This window comes from Penicillium hordei, assembly GCF_028827395.1.
Source record: "Penicillium hordei strain IBT 12815 chromosome Unknown utg000001l_segment0_segment0, whole genome shotgun sequence".
In the NCBI taxonomy this organism is placed as follows: Eukaryota; Fungi; Ascomycota; class Eurotiomycetes; order Eurotiales; family Aspergillaceae; genus Penicillium; species Penicillium hordei.
In genome coordinates, this window is record NW_026623142.1 from 2,400,307 (window position 1) to 2,417,948 (window position 17,642).

Consider the following 17,642-nt stretch of genomic DNA (forward strand, 5'->3'; position numbering starts at 1 on the left):
CGACCTTGATCTTTGTCGTGCACCTGACAGGCCGATTCTTGGTTCTATCATAAGAGTGGGATTTGCATTCTCTGGGCATTCTTGTGTTTCTGTACTTTTCAAGACTGATGATTCTTGTGACCTGTTTTGCTTTCTCTTTCTCGGCTTTGGTATTTGCGAAAGGCGTCACAAGGAGTATTTGCTTTTCTTTGTTCGGTTTCTTTCGACCCAATGGAACTGAACTGGCCACACATTTGCAGAGCAGAATTTGGGTGTCAGTCAGCCTTTTTGGTACGTCATTGGAATACATTTTGAAGGTTTATATCTTTCACGTAGCATCCACCATCTATAAGAGTGGATAGTTTGCCTGGAGTGGTATCTCTAATTCCCTTGGAGCTATTCTAAAAGTATATACAACATACATCGTAGAGAACTAAATCTTACTAGAAAAACAACCATATCCATCTATATCCTATTTTCGGCGCTTTCAGTGGAGACCAACCACCGTAGGTGGGCATAGTGTACCAGCCCCACTAAGTGATTCGCACAGAAGTCCGAGACTGGAGAATTAGTCAATAGATTCCTTTCTAACCCATTCAGATCCGTCTACAATCTGATCGTTCGCTATTGAAGAGAAATTTGGCTTGAGATATCCATTGTCATTGTACCAGCTGACTCCGAATTCCCCCACCAAACCCCGAAAGTAGGTCTCTGCTGTCGTACTTCAACTGTCGGATTTCTGGAAAAAGTCTGAAAACTGACCATTATCAGAATGACTTCCGCTCCCTCGGATTCTGGTATGATGCAGGCGGTCGTGTTTCACGGCCCCTATAAGGTAGCTGTTGAGCAGAGACCTATTCCCAAGGTGCAGAACCCGGAGGATATTGTAGTCAAAGTGGGATATACTGCGCTCTGTGGAAGGTGGGATTAATCTATACTTATCTTGCGAAAAGGCCATTAGCGCTAATTTCTGTGATGTTCTCTAGTGAGTTGCACATGTTCCGTGGCGTGGAGCCTGCCGGAACAGGATTTATCATGGGACATGAGTTTGTTGGCGAGGTTATTGAGATGGGCAGCGCCGTCAAGACTCTCCAGAAGGGTGACCGTGTTGTCACTGCGTTCACTACTTCCTGGTAAGTTACATCCTCACTAGATGCTCGTTTTGCAGTGCAGTTGTAGGAACGTTGCGCTGACATCATGATAGCGGCGAATGCTTCTACTGCAAGCAAGGGTGGTCTTCCCGCTGTGATAAGAACAGTCTTTTTGGATGTGGCAGCTTGGACGGTGGACAGGCTGAATATGTGGGTTTCTAACCATATTTTGGTTTTTGCCCTACATGCTGATACTAAGACTACACAGGCCCGAATCCCGAATGCTGACGGCTCCGTCATGAAGGCCCCCGAGGGCGTTGACGAGAAGTATCTGGTGCTTATGGGAGATATCTTCCCCACAGGCTGGTTTGCAGCCAACAATGCATTCAAGAACTCGACCCCCGAGCAGATTGCTGAGCAGACAGTGGTCCTGATTGGATGTGGACCTGTCGGTCTCTGTGCGCTCATCAATGCTCTGGAGTACAAGCCCAAGCATATCTTGGCCGTTGACTCAGTCCCGTCGAGACTGGAGCTTGCCAAGTCACTCGGTGCTGAGCCGTGGAACTTCCAGCTGGACCGTGTTGGTCTAGACAAGCGTGTTCAGGAGCTGACAAATGGACGTGGTGCCGATGCTGTCATCGAAGTTGTCGGGTTGAGTCCTGCCTTGCGCACTGGCTTCGAACTTCTACGACCTTGGGGAACTATTAGCAGTGTGGGTGTCCACAATGGAGAGGTAAGTAGATCTGGATTTGGGGTTAGTATTGTTGCTAATGAGATACTCAGATTCCTTGGGACGGAAATGATGCCTATTCCAAGAACCTCACTGTCCAGATGGGGCGATGCCCTGTTCGGTCTGTTGCTCCTCAGGCTCTGGAGGTGCTCAAGAGGAACCAACATAAGCTTGGGTGAGTGTGGTCATGCTATTTACTGATATATTAGTGCTAACCAGTGAATAGCTTCATGGCTGATAAGATCATGCCGCTCTCTCAGGCCGTGGAGGCCTATGACCTATTCAACAAGATGCAGGTCCAAAAGGTGATATTCCAAGCTGATCAGTAGAGAATATGTATATAACCAGGTAATATTAAATAGAAAAAGGAATCGAAGAGTAGAGATATAGAGAATATATAAAAGAGAGAAGTCCAAAAAAAAAACGAGGCAGATTTTCATACTCGGGTTCTCCGCTTAAAGCAAAACACCTGCAACCTCCACCACTTGAACTTCTTCACTTCACATCTTCCCATCTCCTCACCTTCTTCCCTTTTCTTCTTCTTCTCCTCTTCCCCCTCTCCCCTTTCTCTCAGCTGCCTTTTCCCATACATCTTTCTTCTCCTCTCCTAATCCGAGATTCTGCCGATTTCCCCTCCCATCCATTTCTCCACTTCCTATCTCCCTCTTCTGTAAGTCCTCACTCTTCCTAGTTGGATCCTATTGCATGGGGTTCCTTCACTTGAGAATCTGCGCATAGTCGCATGTCTCGTGCGCACTCCTTCCTGTCTCTATTACGAAACTGACTTTGCCACTATTTGGGTGTGAAGTCTCTACCGCCGCAATTCGCGACCGTACGGTCTTAAAGAAACCTATCCCGCCACTCACTTGACTCTTTCAACCCGTTTAACCGCTTCTCCCACCTCCATCAATTACCGATTACCGACAAAAATGGATTCCACTGAGATTCACCAAACCACTGTCGTGGACGAGCCCATGACCGATAACTTCAACGACAACCTTGCCGATCAGGGTGACCTCGAGGCGCCCCTCAAGACCGAGGAGGAGTATGCTATCGCTGAGTTGACTCTGCGTGCTATTGTTTCCTCTAAGGAGGCCGGTGTCATCATCGGCAAGGCGGGCAAGAACGTGGCCGATCTCCGCGACGAGACCGGTGTCAAGGCCGGCGTGAGCAAGGTAGTTCCCGGTGTCCATGACCGCGTCCTGACTGTCACTGGTCAATTGCGCTCGCTTGCTCGCGCCTATGCGATCGTGGCAAAAGGTCTTTTGGAAGGTGCCCCGCAGATGGGCATGGGCGGTATTGTCTCTAACAACGGGACCCACCGTAAGTGATATCGTTTTTTGTTCGCCCTCGATATTTTGATCTGGACTTGTTCTTTTGTATGTGGAGTTCAAGGAACCCATACAGAGTGTCCGGAAATTCTCATTCTGATCTGAGCATGTTCTGACTTTCTCTAGCCATTCGCCTTCTGATCTCCCACAACCAGATGGGCACCATCATTGGACGACAAGGCCTGAAGATCAAGCACATCCAGGATGCATCGGGTGTTCGGATGGTTGCGCAGAAGGAAATGCTCCCCCAATCCACAGAGCGCATTGTCGAGGTCCAGGGTACTCCCGAGGGCATCGAGAAGGCCATCTGGGAAATTGGCAAGTGTCTGCTTGACGATTGGCAGCGCGGCACCGGTACCGTTCTCTACAACCCCGCCGTGCGCGCTTCTCTCAGCGGCTCGCAGCCCCTCAACAACAACCCACCGGCCGGAAACGGCTACCAGAACAACACCAACAGCCGTCAGTACAACCGCACCGGCAACGGCGCCGACTTTAGCGATGGTGGATACAACCGCCGATCCAACTCCGACGCTGGCAACCGCAGTTACCCCCTAGTTACGGAAGATGGCGAAGAGATCCAGACCCAGAACATCAGCATTCCTGCGGACATGGTTGGATGCATCATCGGCCGTGGCGGAACCAAGATCACAGAGATTCGCCGAAGCTCTGGCGCTCGGATTTCGATCGCTAAGGCTCCTCATGACGAGACCGGCGAGCGCATGTTCACCATCATGGGAAGTGCTCAGGCTAACGAAAAGGCTCTGTACCTTCTCTATGAGAACCTGGAAGCCGAGAAGACTCGCCGCAGTCAGCTTCCCCAGGAGTAAACCCCCCGGGGTTACCCCTGACGTGTGTGTGTGTGCGGATGAGACGGTCCTAGCAGGACTTCTTTGTGTTCTCTGACCTTACGACTTCCTTGGAGACTTGTCGGTCACGATCAGCGGCGGTCATGTGCTAGCGCTTCTTTTATTTTCTTTTTATTCCTCTATTTCATTCCAATTGCTTTATGTCTTTCTCTCTTGATCTTCGGCTCTCTTCTGGGGTTCTAGCCTCACGACACGTCGCTCTTATTCACAAAAAAAGACAAAAAGTTCACTGCGATGGATGGAGGGTACACATGCGTATTAGATACCAAGTTTGTGTGGTCTTTATCGACTATTGTGCGTTGAATTGCATCACAACCCGAATGTCTCTCGATCCTAACCCTCACACCTCCATTCCCTCCCTCGCTTCCTCACATCCAGCTGAACTGTCACCCCGATGTCCTTAATCCGTCTTTACCCCGATTCCTGAACCACAGACCTCTCCGCCCACCATCCCAGTCTCTACCTCCCTCCTTGTCCTTGTCATCGTTCCACCTTGTACGCCACCAGTTTGTAAATGGCGGCGTATATTGATCCTTGTCTTTCCTCCACTCTTATCTCCTCGAATTATGTACCCTGTTCTTGTTCTCTTCCTATCCCTGACTTACTGCAATGCTATCACCTTTTACCCTACCCTCTCCTTATTGTGGTGTGTCTTGACCCTTGAAAACGAAACCTTTAAATAATAAAAAAACGCTTCTTGTCTCCTAATGACTCTTCTTATATGTGTCTCTTCCCTGCGTACCACCTTGGCTATTCTCAAATTTGAATATCTGATGTTAAATGTCAATAGGACATAGCCATGGTCAGAATCTTATGGGATATTTCCGAAAGGAACTGATTTCTTATATCCATCGTCTGCACATGGACCGTTTAGTTTATCCGCGGCGATATTAGATATATTTATATAAGATACAAGACGAAAGCAGAATGCAATAGATGCTTAGATTATATTTATATTACTATAGGGCAATGGAAGTATCAAGAAAGCTGTTGAATATCTCATTTCATTCCATTTCATCGTTATGTAAATGCTCATCTGCGACTCACTGACAAAAGAGATAAGAGAGAAGACCAACGTTCGGGCAACAGACCTAGATACAAACACGTGCCCGCAACAACTGGGATGTGACAAAAGAATAAACAGTAAACAAGGGGGAAAAATAAAAAACAGGGAAAAATAAAAGTGACATGAAACCCCTAGGCCGTGATACACAAAAGAAAAGTGGCACCCGGTAGAGTATTATGGACAAGAGACGCCGCCAATGGTAGGTTTTTGTACATGAATTTGACAAACCACCAATAGACATATTGATATGTCTATGGTGGTGAGACGATGTGATTTTGCTGTTAGAGATATTCCTCGCAGACAAATATCACACAGAAAAATGTAGACATAGAATAGGATGGGTAATATGCTGGCAGCGTGACGGGTGTGGTTTCTTCTCAAATCAAATACAGAGGAGATTCGTTAGAACGCATAGCGTAATGTTGTGTGTGGAACTGTGGACAGGAGGTGACACTTCCAACTGTCACGCTGACTGGTCAGGCATGCATATAACAAGCAAAGTCCTTTCGAAAGATGGAACGAGAACGCCGATGTCGAAGCAGATGTCCGAAGGAAACAGGATCAGATGCGGGGTCGCTGCGTAAAAGAGTTGAAGGTGACGTGACCGGATGTGTGAACGGTTGGCATGCATGGATGATATGAGAGGCGTGGACGTTAATCGATGCTATCGTCGAGGTTTACATTGTTGGGGGTAGCCGGGACACGGTTTCGAAGACCGAATCTCCGTGCCCCTAAGCTGTTCGTTCGCAGTCGTGGTGTTTGGATTGGCGTGTAGCTGGTTGCCACTTTGCTCGATGGCGTCGAAATTCTGGTCTGGGAGGGTTCTAATTGGGACGAGCGCAGACTTTCTTCGACGGGAGATCCTTGTACGTTATTGGAAGAGAAGCTAGGCGTTAGGCCGTAACGGCGCGACCCAGCCTGGATGTTGGAGCGGGATGTCGCGGGAGTGTACGTAGCAGGGTTCATGTAGCTTCGGCGGAATGAGAGACTGGATGAGAGCGTCGGTGTCCGAGGTTGTGCAGACTGCACCTGCGGCTGGGGTACTTGTGATGGTTGATATTGTCCGAGGCCGTTTTGGTCCTGCTGCGCACCGGAAATGGAGCGGGATACTGTGTGACCTTGGGAGAATCGTTGCCGAGGAGGGGGGATGGCTTGTGCAGGAAGCGGTGTGCCAATCTCTGTATTGGCTCTGGAGACCGAACGACTATGTGGATTTTCAGTCTCTCCGCTCTCCTCGCCAATGGTCAGTCTGCGGCTGCGGAGGGAACTTGACATGCGATTGAGACGACTGGTTGGGTTGGACATGCCAGGGGATTGGGTTGGACTCTGCTTATCCGTCGCGTTCCCAGGGCTGGCGTTGACCAGGGATGCTCGACGTGCGTCAAGACGACTGGAGATGCGAGTCGTGCTATGGCGTCGCTCAACTCCTTCGGGCTCCAGGTTCCCATTTCGCTGATAACTTGGTATGGACATACGAGCATCGACCCCTGTGCCATTCGATAATTGGGGCTGCACGCTTGTCTCGCGGCTTGACGACGGTCGGGCATTCTTTAGTTGCTCATCCGTCAAGGCTAGGCAAAGCTCGGTCAGGCTACGGCACACACTGTCCGCTTTGCGGCGTGCATGTCGTTCAGGTGAAGTGTATCCTCCATTCACAACAGAGGCGGTGCCCGACGGAGCTGTATTGACGCCCAACGCGGTGGAAAGGTTCAAAGCATCGGTTATAGTGGCTTCGAGGGAGGTGTACACGTCACCGCTCAAGACCACTTTGGCCTTGGCCAATGCGGATTGCAGAATCGGGTGCACCGGGCTATGTTCAGTATCTGCAGTCAAGGCGCTGGCTTTGCGGCGCTGCTTTGGCGAGGAGGATAAGGTGGTAATGGCAGTGTTTGCAGTCCGCGGTCTCTCATTGGTAGGGGTGTACATTGCCGCTGAAGACGATGGAGGTAGCTTCCCTGTCAGTTCCAGCTTTTTGATCCGATCTTTAAGATCATCCAGTTCATCCCAAACAGTGGATGGGGCCGTGGTGGACAGTGTCGACTCGGTTCCATCAGCGCGCGATCGTTCTGTATCGGCCCGCGGTCGACCGGTTACTTCAGAGGCAGAAGGTTGCCGACTGCTTCGGATTGTAGAGAGTCCCGAATGGCGATTGATGCGCGGATCGTTTATAGAGGACCGACGCTCCTGCTCCTCAGCCGTGGAAGGTGTGCGCGGTGAAGTTTCTGGGCTCGTGCGACTGAAGCGGCTTCTTGGAACGCCGACAACGGATCGCGCGCCGGATCCCAGGCTACTGTAGCGGAAGCGATTGGGTTCGTCTAGAGGATGGGCGGATGACGTCGGAGTGTGGATGGAGCTGTAGGGGGCAGTGGGGGAATCGTTCTGGAAATGCAAGGGGCTGTCGATATTGCTATACCGCTGATCGGGTGAGGGGGTTTGTTCTGTCGTTGGCGACCGTAGACTTTGGCTAGAATAACCCAGTCGTGACTAGTCCATATGTTCTCGTTAGTTCTCGTGAATGTTGCAATCAGGGTTAAGCGGATGCTACGGTCGATGAAGTCGCAGAGCGATCAGGAATGCGATCGGCTCAAGACCTGTATTATTCTCACTTACCCGTCTGAGATCCGAGCGACCTATCGAGTCGCGACGGCCAGAATCGGCTCTCGCAATATTTAAGAACACATCCTCGTTCTTTGGGCGGCCCTCGTCCATCGAGGACTTGTCCTCGATTCCCCGATGAGTACCGTTTAGAGAGCCGTTAAGAGAGCGAGCATTGTCATTTAAGGTTCTGGTCGCTCCAGAATAAGCCAGACTTGATGGCATTTTTCTTTTCACATCAGGGCGATCTTGGTGTAATTCGTCCTGTCTGGGCCTCTTCGAGGCATGGGGGGATTCAGAAGCTTGGGGGCTGGGTGAGCTGAAGCTTAGGACGGATCGCCGGGCGCGGTGCAATAAGGAGCGTTTGGTAGTTAGATTGGGTGTTTCATCGGTGGGGCCGCCGAAGCGAGTGTGCAACGACAAAGAACGCGAGTGAGGAAAATGTTGGAAATGTTGGAAATGCTGGTCGTGGTCATAGTCATGATGTTGATTGACCTGGTTGGGCTGCAAATGGTCATGGGAACCTGCAGCCATCATGTACCTGTGTACTCTGTACTCTGTACTCTGTATACTCTGTACGTTGTACAGAGTACGGCGAAGTACTATTAGTACTTTTTGTGTGAAGTATTCCTCGATTCTGGGGAAAGCTAGGATTGTATAGTTCTGACGGATTGGAAATATGCACAGTTCATAGACATTGCAGGATGTCAGTAAGGACTTGTGGACTTGACCTGTCAGAAAGAATATTGGATGCGGGTATACACTGTGGGAAAAAGAAAATTTCAATATGGACGAGCCTTTTATTTTTCTATTGGAATTTTGTTGACTTCTTTTTTTGGGCTATTGTAATCCTGAAGGTTATAACTTGGAAGTGCCTTACAACATAGAGTCAATATGGATGATACTATTACTATTTAGGTACATAGTACTATGTAATCTCCATGGCTATTCTATGAAATATAAAGAGAGAGCCCTAAAGGGGGGAAAACAAAGGGAAAACAAAGGAAAATAGAGGAAAATAAAAATAAAATAAAAATAAAGCAGTGACCCATGGTTCAGTCAGTTAAGACCATGGTTGAAACAAATTGAATTTGACGTTAAAAAAACAAACTGCTCTATTCGGGTTGTGATTGTAGTACTTCAATGTTTAATATTGGATAAGATCTATGGATTTACAAATGTATATATGATGAAATGTACAAAGTAGTGATGTTGAGCATGCCAGTCAATTTCGGAACGAAAAAGGTAAAAAGGTTGGAGTATTTGGGGACCCTTCGTTATGTTTTACCTACAAAGTACATATAAGCCTGTCAGCTGAATGGATAAATATCATTTTATTCTGATGTGCTGCTTTCAATTCCTCTCCCCCAAAACAAACTAGATTGGGCTAAGAAAAGTAGTCAAGGTGCATGCAAATTGTTCGCTATTAAATACCCTGCTTCTGAAGGTCAATTGAGTGGCAAGGTACGGCACTGCCTCAACCTTGAAACATTGGGCTATACTTAGAGAAGAGACAAGCAAGGTCATGCTAATAAAGGGGCTTATTCAGTGATCTATATCCTAGTGTGCGCAGTATTTCCTATGGTCTTGCCAATATCACTTAATGTGGAATCCTACAGAACGCCTTGTCTAGATCCTTGTATACAAAGTGATAGCTATTAGCCGAATCCTTCAACCTAGGGCACTGCCACTAAGCCATCGCGTGACAAATGGATTGTTACGTGCATATTGTTGCAATCCAATACCCAGACATACAATTCGTACGGCGGATGTGGACCAACTTGGTACTTCGTTTAGATTGATCATCAAACAGAATTCTATTTGTGGAATCGGGAGGCCGAAATATTGCGTATTGCAACGGGTGGCCAGTGAACCACAATGCTACTTGCAATCTGTATCCTCCGTACATGTATCAATAAAGACCAGACCAGGAGTTGATTGATATAGAGTAGTTTGATTGAACAAGCTGTCCTTGGTATGCGACAAACCAATGGGAAGTGCTCTTCAAATCTGAAACACAAGCATGTCGAGCGTAAGAAGCACATATCGTGATTCACATTTATTTTTAGAAGCGAGTTTATGGTGAAACATTTGGGGTTCCCTTAGGATCAAGAACGTCAGGGGGTCCATCTATCCGGAACTTTTCTGCCTCAAACCAGATTTTCGGTTACCGGGGGGGGGGATGTATACATGGGAATATCCTCTCCAGACTCGGCACATCGCAAAGTGAAGATCGAGTTTCAGGATTGTTACGACAACCCACGTGGGAACGGCCGATCATTCGTCATTCCCCGAAACCACCTGGGCATAGTCCCCGAAACTATAGTGGGCCGCAAGCTTCTCCTAAGCCTCCATGGGCCCTGGGGGTATCCAGGCTGATATAATATAGTATATAATTCTATGATTGTTTAGATGGAATTGAATAGATTCATTAGTATATATGTGCCGATACGGAGTAACTACGGAGCATAGTAAATGTATACGATCTAAGTGGCAAGTGCAAAGACCCACTGGTTTCCCACTAGTGTGAATTTGGTATGTTTCATACAGCGCTAAACCCAGATCCATGGAGTTTCAGGTTCTGCCTTCTCCTCTTGATATCATCCAATCAGATATCTCTCTGTTCCTATTTGGAGATTTCCCCTAAAACACATTTAAAATGGTCCAATGGTATCATACCCACATAATCCATGGGATCAGCCAGCCCACCGTTCACCCATTTGAATTCATTTCGATTTTCAGCCTTGGAAGTTGTCTTGGATAAATATATAACTATCTACGGTATACAAAGTACAGCTATACCCCATAGAAAATAGTGGAGTTATGCGAAGAGAGAGAGAGAGAGACGGGAAAGCGAATTTGGAATTGACCAAATCGACTCCCTCCCTTTCGGGTTACTACGCACAGTACATCTCCACCATATCCCGTCTCAGTCTTTCCCCCTGGTCATCTCGGTCTTTAGCCGTTCGTACATATACGGGGTACTCCGTACTCCGTACTGTGTGTAACAGATGATTGTCAATCTTCTCCAACCTCAAGGAACATACTCAGCTGTGCTATGTGGGACCTAAAGTACAACATCTTTTGAGAATTAGAAAGAATTAGAATTTCATTTTCAAAGATGAAAATACCTGTAACAATGTAGAAAGATAATATACACTAAGGTGGGAGAAGGCACACTCTCGAGCCTCTCATTTACCTTGGTTTGACGCCGACTAAACATTCCAGGGCGGCTAAAATTAGAGCACAGGGCATTGATTGGTTTTATCCCCTCTTTTTTTTTTGGTTGGTGTGTATTGTATGTTACAGAATTTATACAGATGTACGGAGTACACACTTGAAGAGATCTCTAAATAAAAACACGAAGGGTCCAAAACCCGTATACTCTTTCTTTCTTCTTTCTTTCTTTTTTCCCTTTCTACATCTAACCTTCTCTCTCTCTCTCTTCTATCTCTCCAGTTCCCTGGAGGAACCGCTTTGATTCTATCAACTTTCTCCATCAGATACCTTTTATTATTGATTTCTGATTTCTGATTTCTGATCTTTGCCCTTTACTCTTTGATCTTAGAATATCCTGTCATTCCTTCATATTCCTTGTCCCATACGGGGAAAAAAAAAGAAATACACATACCCGTGTGATCTGGTATGTGGACAGTCTTCTCATATCCAACCTCTTTATTACACTGGTTCCCACTTGTTCCCACTCCTTCATGACATCGTGCATCGTGTGGATGCCTTTCCCCTTGTGATTTGCATGATCGGATCATTAGTCTCAAACCCTTGCATTTCAGCTGCCCTAGATTCAAAGCTAACGCCTTTCCCCATGGAGACCCCATTTGCGCAGGTAGCAAGTGTATCTTCGATCCCGAATGCCACTCTAGCCCTCTATTGAGAGCCGGATTGAAAGGAACTTCCTTTTTCACAGTGTCGGCTTCTCGGACAATGCCAGTGCAAACTAGCCAGGCGTCCTTTCCGGACTCATTTCCGTCTTTCATGTCTGTGTTTGGTGGTCCCCTTCCGCAATACAAAGAAGAAGCAAACACCATCCACCCTCTTCAATATCCAACCCATGTCCCTGTCAATACACGCCTACTTCCTTCCCCCCACCGAGAAAGTGTTTCATCCATGACCTCAGTATCAACCGAGTCCTCCCCGACCACCACCATCTCGCCCTTTGATTCGCCCGGCGGGGGCGACATCTCTCCGAGCTCGTCCCCGGAATCCCCCTCTGCCATGTCCGTCTCATACCCAAAGTTCATGCCTTCCACACGGCCCGTAGAACTTCCCCCACGCCTTGCGCCCGTCGGTGAACCCCGCCTGTCGCAGCCGACCCCTCATAATCCGCGCCCAGACTCCCCGAATCGGCGGGGGCGTAATCTCAAGAACCTGTCATTGCGAATGCCACCCCCATCTCAGTCTCGCCCACCTATCGCTACTGCATCAGTGGTGGAAACAACGTCAAAACACCACTTCGATGCCCTGCCATCTCCCATCGCGATCCCTTCCAAGAGCAAGAGCACGAAGCGACGCGCCGCGAACCTCACCATTCAGACCCCCACATTTAATAAACCGTTCTCCGGTATCGCCACCGATGTCGTGCCCCCAACTCCATCCCTGCGTCACGCAGAATCCTCACCTTCGCTTGCATCGATTACATCGCCCTCTTTCGCCCCACGGGGAGGCATGCAGCTTCCTCGGCTAATGTCACAAGGTGCGCCCCGCTTTTCTAGCGCATCTTTCGATGATGCTGCATCACCTATCACCCTGAAGCCGGTTGACGGATCTGGCTTCTCTCACCGTGTTCTTGATGGACTAGAAGAAGAGGATGACCATCTCGACTCGCGCGAGTCGACCCGCAAGAAGGATCGTGGCTACCCGGATGGACCCATCCGAATTCATGACTCTGGTGTCTACTTGTATCTAGAACCAACAGCAGAGGAAGCGTCCAAATTTGACGTGGTGATCAACGTCGCCAAAGAAGTGGTGAACCCGTTCAGTACTAGCAAGGACGAGCGGAATGATACAGTGATGAGCACATGGCGGAATGCCTCCATGGCCTCGAAACGCTTCTCCCGCAGCGAGCCCCAGACCGCGATTTCAGAAATGTCCTTTAAATCTGCCTGGGAATTCCAGCCCTCGAATTCCGAGTCGGCAACCCCTACGACCGCAAGTCCTACAGCACCAACACCAGCACCGGAGTACCTCCATGTCGGTTGGGACCATAACTCCGAAATTCTCGAAGACCTGCTCCCGCTTTGTGAGCTCATTGACGACCGGGTCGCTGAAGGAAAGAAAGTGCTCGTGCATTGCCAGCTGGGCGCTAGCCGCTCGGCATCCCTGGTGATTGCCTACGGATTGTACAAAAACCGACATCTGGATTTCAACTCGATGTACGAAGCAGTCAAGGGGCGCAGCCAGTGGGTAGGCCCGAACATGAGTCTTATCTACCAGCTCACAGACTTCCGCTCTAAATTGCTGCGGGGATCTACCTCAAAGCCCCCACCTCAGGAGTGGTTCGTCCAAACCGGCCGACGAAGCTCAGAGCCTCAGGTGGCACGAGCTGAGCGCCCAGCGTCCAACGAATCAAGCCGACCAGCCTTCCGCGGACTGCCGCAGGCACCTTCAGTTAGCTGCCTCTCAATCCCCGAAACGACTTCAATGCGTCCTACTACGAGCGACGACGGTAACTACACAAAATTCAAGTCCTACTCGCCCAAGCGGAGTTTGTCCCCCCGACCCCTCCCATTCCGACAGAAGTTCCAGTCCGTGGGACCTGCCTCGGGTCGGCTACGAGGGTTGCCGCGTAGCGTTAGTAGCTGTGACCCGCTGGTTCAGACCCATGTGTTTGTACGTGATGCGCCAGACTTCAGTGGTGATTTGTTTTCGCCGAGGACAAACGAATTCCTCTCACCGGCTCCTTCGGTACCACGGTCATTCCACCGAATCGATCGCTCCGCCGCCTTGTCTTCACATCCCATTCCCCACGCCACGGGCTTTGCCACCGAACCGGCAGACCCCCGCTCGCCTCCATCTGGCGGCGAGCCCCTGATTATGAGATCCATTGATGAATTCTTGTGATCTCTCCGCCTTGTGTCCTTTGAGACTAGGCTTGCAACGATTCCATGACCCGACATATTTTTCATGTCTCTTTCTCGATTTGAAGACCATCTGCTCAGCCACCCCCGGGATCCCGTGCACCGTGCGCCGGAGGTCAATGCAACCGTTCTATTCTCACTTATTAATTTCTTCCACTCATCTCAATCAGTTGACTGGCTTGATGATACTCATGACCAAAGCAGGCTTTGCTGTCCCTCATCGCCTTTTTTTTTTCCGGCTTGCATGCTTACTGCATATTTCTTTTTTGTCATTTGAACCTACGGGTCTTGCCAACACCATTACTGGTCACCGTCGTTTGAATTTTTTTCTTTGTTTTTTTTTTTTACCATTGGCGTCTCGGGTGTCCAAAACGGACGAATTGATACCATGGCCAGGCCTTCATAGATCGAAACAGACTGTTCTGTTTCCTTTTGCCTGGTACCTGTAATTTTATCGGAGGCTCCTATCTCTTTTGGGTTTTGCTTCCCTTGGATCTTGTCTCACTTTTGCTTGGTTATTTCGTGTCAGTCTCCTATTTTCCATCTTGCCACTTAGAAAAGGCCTTTGATTCTTCTATGCCTTTCTTTGTGTTGTTCAGCATTTGTGTGGCGAAGCTGCTTGGTTCCCCTTGGACATCATGGTAAGCTTGGTTTATGGATGAAGGGATGGCATGATGAATACCCTATTTGCATTCTCACAATAGAGATCGACGTTCAAGCTTGAATTGTTTCTCGTAAAGCTGTAAGCACATGCGACATCAAGTCTAGTTCTTGTAGTTTCCAGTAGATCCAATCGTGGCTGCAGGCTGTTTTGTTGATTAGAACGGAGATAGCGATAAGCCCGGAGAACACCTCCAACCCAAATTTTTCCTTGCGCATCATCTCCACGCTCACGACAATGGCTGAAGAATCTCATCCGGCGTACCTCTCACCCAGCGAGCTGGGCACGAAAGACTAGTATGTGTCCTTTTCAGCCGCACCCTCTTCCTCTGCTGGACGTAAGGACCGGGAATCCATGAACCCCGCTCTGCCCCTCCATCAGTGTTGTATATAGTACAGCGAATACAGCAATGAATCAATTGCGCTACCAATTGATTTATAAGACTGCCTCTGATATCCAAACCAACTCTTCAAACGCAAACTAATAATCCAAACCTAGCTGGGAATCCTACTACGCCCGCACGCTAGCCCACATCTCGCACGAAGCTTCTCAGAATGACCCCAGTGCCAATGACAAGTCAGATCAAAATGATGACGATGCCGCATCAGCCACTTCCGACCTAAATGAAGAAGACGACCCAGGCACATCTTGGTTCTCTGAACACAACGCCCCGCAAAAAGTCCTCCACTTCCTCACGCGCAAGTCCTTCCCCTTGTCGCCGCGCAATACAGCACACAAGAAAGGCTCCCGCCAGCCATGTGTTCTAGATCTCGGTACTGGGAATGGGAGTATGCTTGCGCTGCTTAGGAAAAGGGGCGGGTATACAGGGCGTCTTGTTGGTGTTGATTACTCGCGCCAGAGTGTTGAGCTTGCTAGGGAGTTGCAGCGTGTGAGAGGTCATTCGGCTTATCGGAGTGACTCTGAGGATGAGGATGAAACTGATGATGAAGAGGAAGCAGCAGTCGAGACTGAGGCCAAGGATAAAGCTGAGACTGGGTCCAATGACTTACCGGAACAAGAAACATCCATCCAGTTCGAGGAGTGGGATATCCTCGGCTCTAAGGCTCTTCTTTCTGAGACAGGTCTCAAGGTATCACCTTCCTCTGCCTCGGAGGAAACACTCCCCTGGTTCCCCTACCAGGAAGGCGGCTTCGACATCGTGCTCGACAAGGGGACGTTCGATGCCGTCTCGTTGGCTGATGATGCGAAGTCCACCCGTGTCTGTGAGAGGTACCCTGATATCGCGCGGCGCTTAGTGCGGCGCGGTGGGTTCCTGATTGTTACTACCTGCAACTGGACTGAGGAAGAGCTGGTGCATTGGTTCACTGGTGATCGGACGAGCGGGGATCGGTTGGCGGTTTGGGGCCGTGTTGAGTATCCTCGATTCCGGTTTGGAGGACACGAGGGACAGGGAGTTTGTACGGTGTGTTTCCAGAGGCTTGGGGATGCTTGATACTTAGTGGACCTGCAGAATGCCATGCGAACTATACCCCCAAGCAAAAAGAAGACGAAGTGCAGACAGCCAGTATAGGTATATGCTGAATATAGTACCGATATATTCCAACCATTTTATGCTCATCTAAATTTTATGCTCGTAATTTCATCATGCAAGGGAAATGGACGAGATATCGCTGAAAAATGCACCCAATACCATCATCAAAACCACAAGCCACAACTCTACTCCCCCTTCCTCTTCAAAACAGCAATAACACACCATCTCTTCTGATTCTCCGTACCCTCCCCTTCCCTAACCGGAACCCACTCCCTGCGAATCTCACCCCCATCCTCCAACCTCGCAACCAAATCTCTCTCAAAGATACTCTCAATCACAAATCCATTCTCAAGAACCGTCTCAAAGAACCCGGCAACAATCGCCCGCCCCGTATGGAATCCAGCAACGACCCACACCTTGCCACCTGGCGAAAGGAACCATTGCATCGTGCGGGCGAGGTTCTCATGCTGCGAGCGCATCCAGAAGCAATCCGCTGCGACGATGCGCGAAAAGACGCCCTTATTCGCCGTCGCGAAGGAGTCATCTAACACACCCCATTCATGCGGGTGCATTGACACTTCTCCCGCCACCTTAGGCGTGCGCTTGGCTAGATTGTGCTCTATATTGAAAGCGATTGCGCCGCTGAAGGCAGGCGAGGACGGGTGGTCGGTTGCCACAACCTTCGAGGCATCGGCTAGAGCACAGATCACGGAAGGAAGGGCGGCGCCTGTGTATAATATGAATGCGTTAGTTTCGGTTTTTGGGTTGGCGGGGTACAGTATAAACTGTGAATGCTAAATGAAAATTGAACTGCCAACTTACCAGCGCCCAACTCGAGCACACTCTCGTCCTTGATACTCCATAACTCCCGGGTTTCTCTCTGGGCTTCTGTCTCTACTTCACCTGGTGCGATGGGTGTGTCCGCCTGCTCGACGCCCTCTGCGACAACCATCGCCGCGCTCCAGAGGAAATGCGCGAAGAGCTTGCGTCCTTCATCGACCGGGTTCACTGATCCATCTGCCTTGGCCTGGCCTGCGGCAATCTCCTCGGACCGCTTCTGGCTTGAGCTTGGGTAGCTGGGGACCATGATGTTGAGGTCGCCATAGCGCGGGGAGCTGTAGAGGAGGTGTTGGCCTGGGTCGCCGTGGAAGGAAGGTGCGTCATCTGGGAAGAGGTGGGGGAGGAATGCACTGAAGAGGTCTTCGGATGATTCGTCGGTTTCGCGGTCGACGTCTTCGTTATGGAATTCTGGTGTTGGGGCGCTGGGTGTGTTGGTGGGATGATGGCGGCGGGGGAGGGGTCGTAGACGGGAATGGAGCATTGCTGCGGTTTGTAAGGGATTTTTCAGGTATTGTGTGGTGGGATTGGATCTGGTATGCACGAAGTAGACCACGAAGGTTTGTATAATTGGAAAGTCAATTGGCCTATTATGTGAGTCTGTTGCGATGCCCAATCTTCATCTCTTATCGGGTATTTTGATGATAAGGGGGTTTTCCAAAAAAAAAAAAGGTATGTTTGCATTGTTTGACAGCTTAGTAGATTAGGTAAGATTCCCTCCGCCTTCCAGCACTGGAGGTCCGACCACGTCATGGCAGCACAAAACTAGACCTCGGGAGAACGATAATAATAATGGGGGCATATGAGATTAAGTGGGCTGACTGAAGTGTTATCTTTATAAAACCATCTGAGAAATATTTTCAACAGCTATGATAGCTCTGATAGCTCTAATAATTGGA

The 17,642-nt window shown here is 49.3% G+C and overlaps 6 protein-coding genes across 6 annotated transcripts; 4 read left to right on the forward strand and 2 right to left on the reverse strand.

The window, feature by feature from the left end:
* Positions 1-751: 751 nt before the first annotated feature.
* On the forward strand, positions 752-2,129 carry N7537_000906 (alcohol dehydrogenase family protein; the record flags this gene model as incomplete). The annotated part of the gene is made up of 6 exons (XM_056891964.1): positions 752-900; positions 966-1,112; positions 1,184-1,280; positions 1,339-1,803; positions 1,854-1,975; positions 2,027-2,129. 6 exons carry the CDS (start codon positions 752-754, stop codon positions 2,127-2,129), a joined length of 1,083 nt encoding a protein of 360 aa, XP_056756959.1.
* A 600-nt stretch (positions 2,130-2,729) lies between these two features.
* Positions 2,730-3,958, forward strand: N7537_000907 (KH domain-containing protein; the record flags this gene model as incomplete). The annotated part of the gene is made up of 2 exons (XM_056891965.1): positions 2,730-3,123; positions 3,258-3,958. The coding sequence occupies 2 exons, from the start codon at positions 2,730-2,732 to the stop codon at positions 3,956-3,958; spliced, it is 1,095 nt and encodes a 364-aa protein (XP_056756960.1).
* A 1,759-nt stretch (positions 3,959-5,717) lies between these two features.
* N7537_000908 (putative LPXTG-motif cell wall anchor domain protein) lies at positions 5,718-8,195 on the reverse strand (the record flags this gene model as incomplete). Its single annotated transcript, XM_056891966.1, has 2 exons — positions 5,718-7,547; positions 7,674-8,195. 2 exons carry the CDS (start codon positions 8,193-8,195, stop codon positions 5,718-5,720), a joined length of 2,352 nt encoding a protein of 783 aa, XP_056756961.1.
* Positions 8,196-11,600: 3,405 nt separating this feature from the next.
* dspD (putative protein-tyrosine phosphatase) lies at positions 11,601-13,736 on the forward strand (the record flags this gene model as incomplete). Its single annotated transcript, XM_056891967.1, has 1 exon — positions 11,601-13,736. The coding sequence occupies one exon, from the start codon at positions 11,601-11,603 to the stop codon at positions 13,734-13,736; it is 2,136 nt and encodes a 711-aa protein (XP_056756962.1).
* Positions 13,737-14,651: 915 nt separating this feature from the next.
* On the forward strand, positions 14,652-15,867 carry N7537_000910 (putative S-adenosylmethionine-dependent methyltransferase; the record flags this gene model as incomplete). Its single annotated transcript, XM_056891968.1, has 2 exons — positions 14,652-14,710; positions 14,913-15,867. 2 exons carry the CDS (start codon positions 14,652-14,654, stop codon positions 15,865-15,867), a joined length of 1,014 nt encoding a protein of 337 aa, XP_056756963.1.
* A 224-nt stretch (positions 15,868-16,091) lies between these two features.
* On the reverse strand, positions 16,092-17,227 carry N7537_000911 (putative nicotinamide N-methyltransferase; the record flags this gene model as incomplete). The annotated part of the gene is made up of 2 exons (XM_056891969.1): positions 16,092-16,633; positions 16,729-17,227. 2 exons carry the CDS (start codon positions 17,225-17,227, stop codon positions 16,092-16,094), a joined length of 1,041 nt encoding a protein of 346 aa, XP_056756964.1.
* Between the last annotated feature and the right edge of the window lie 415 nt (positions 17,228-17,642).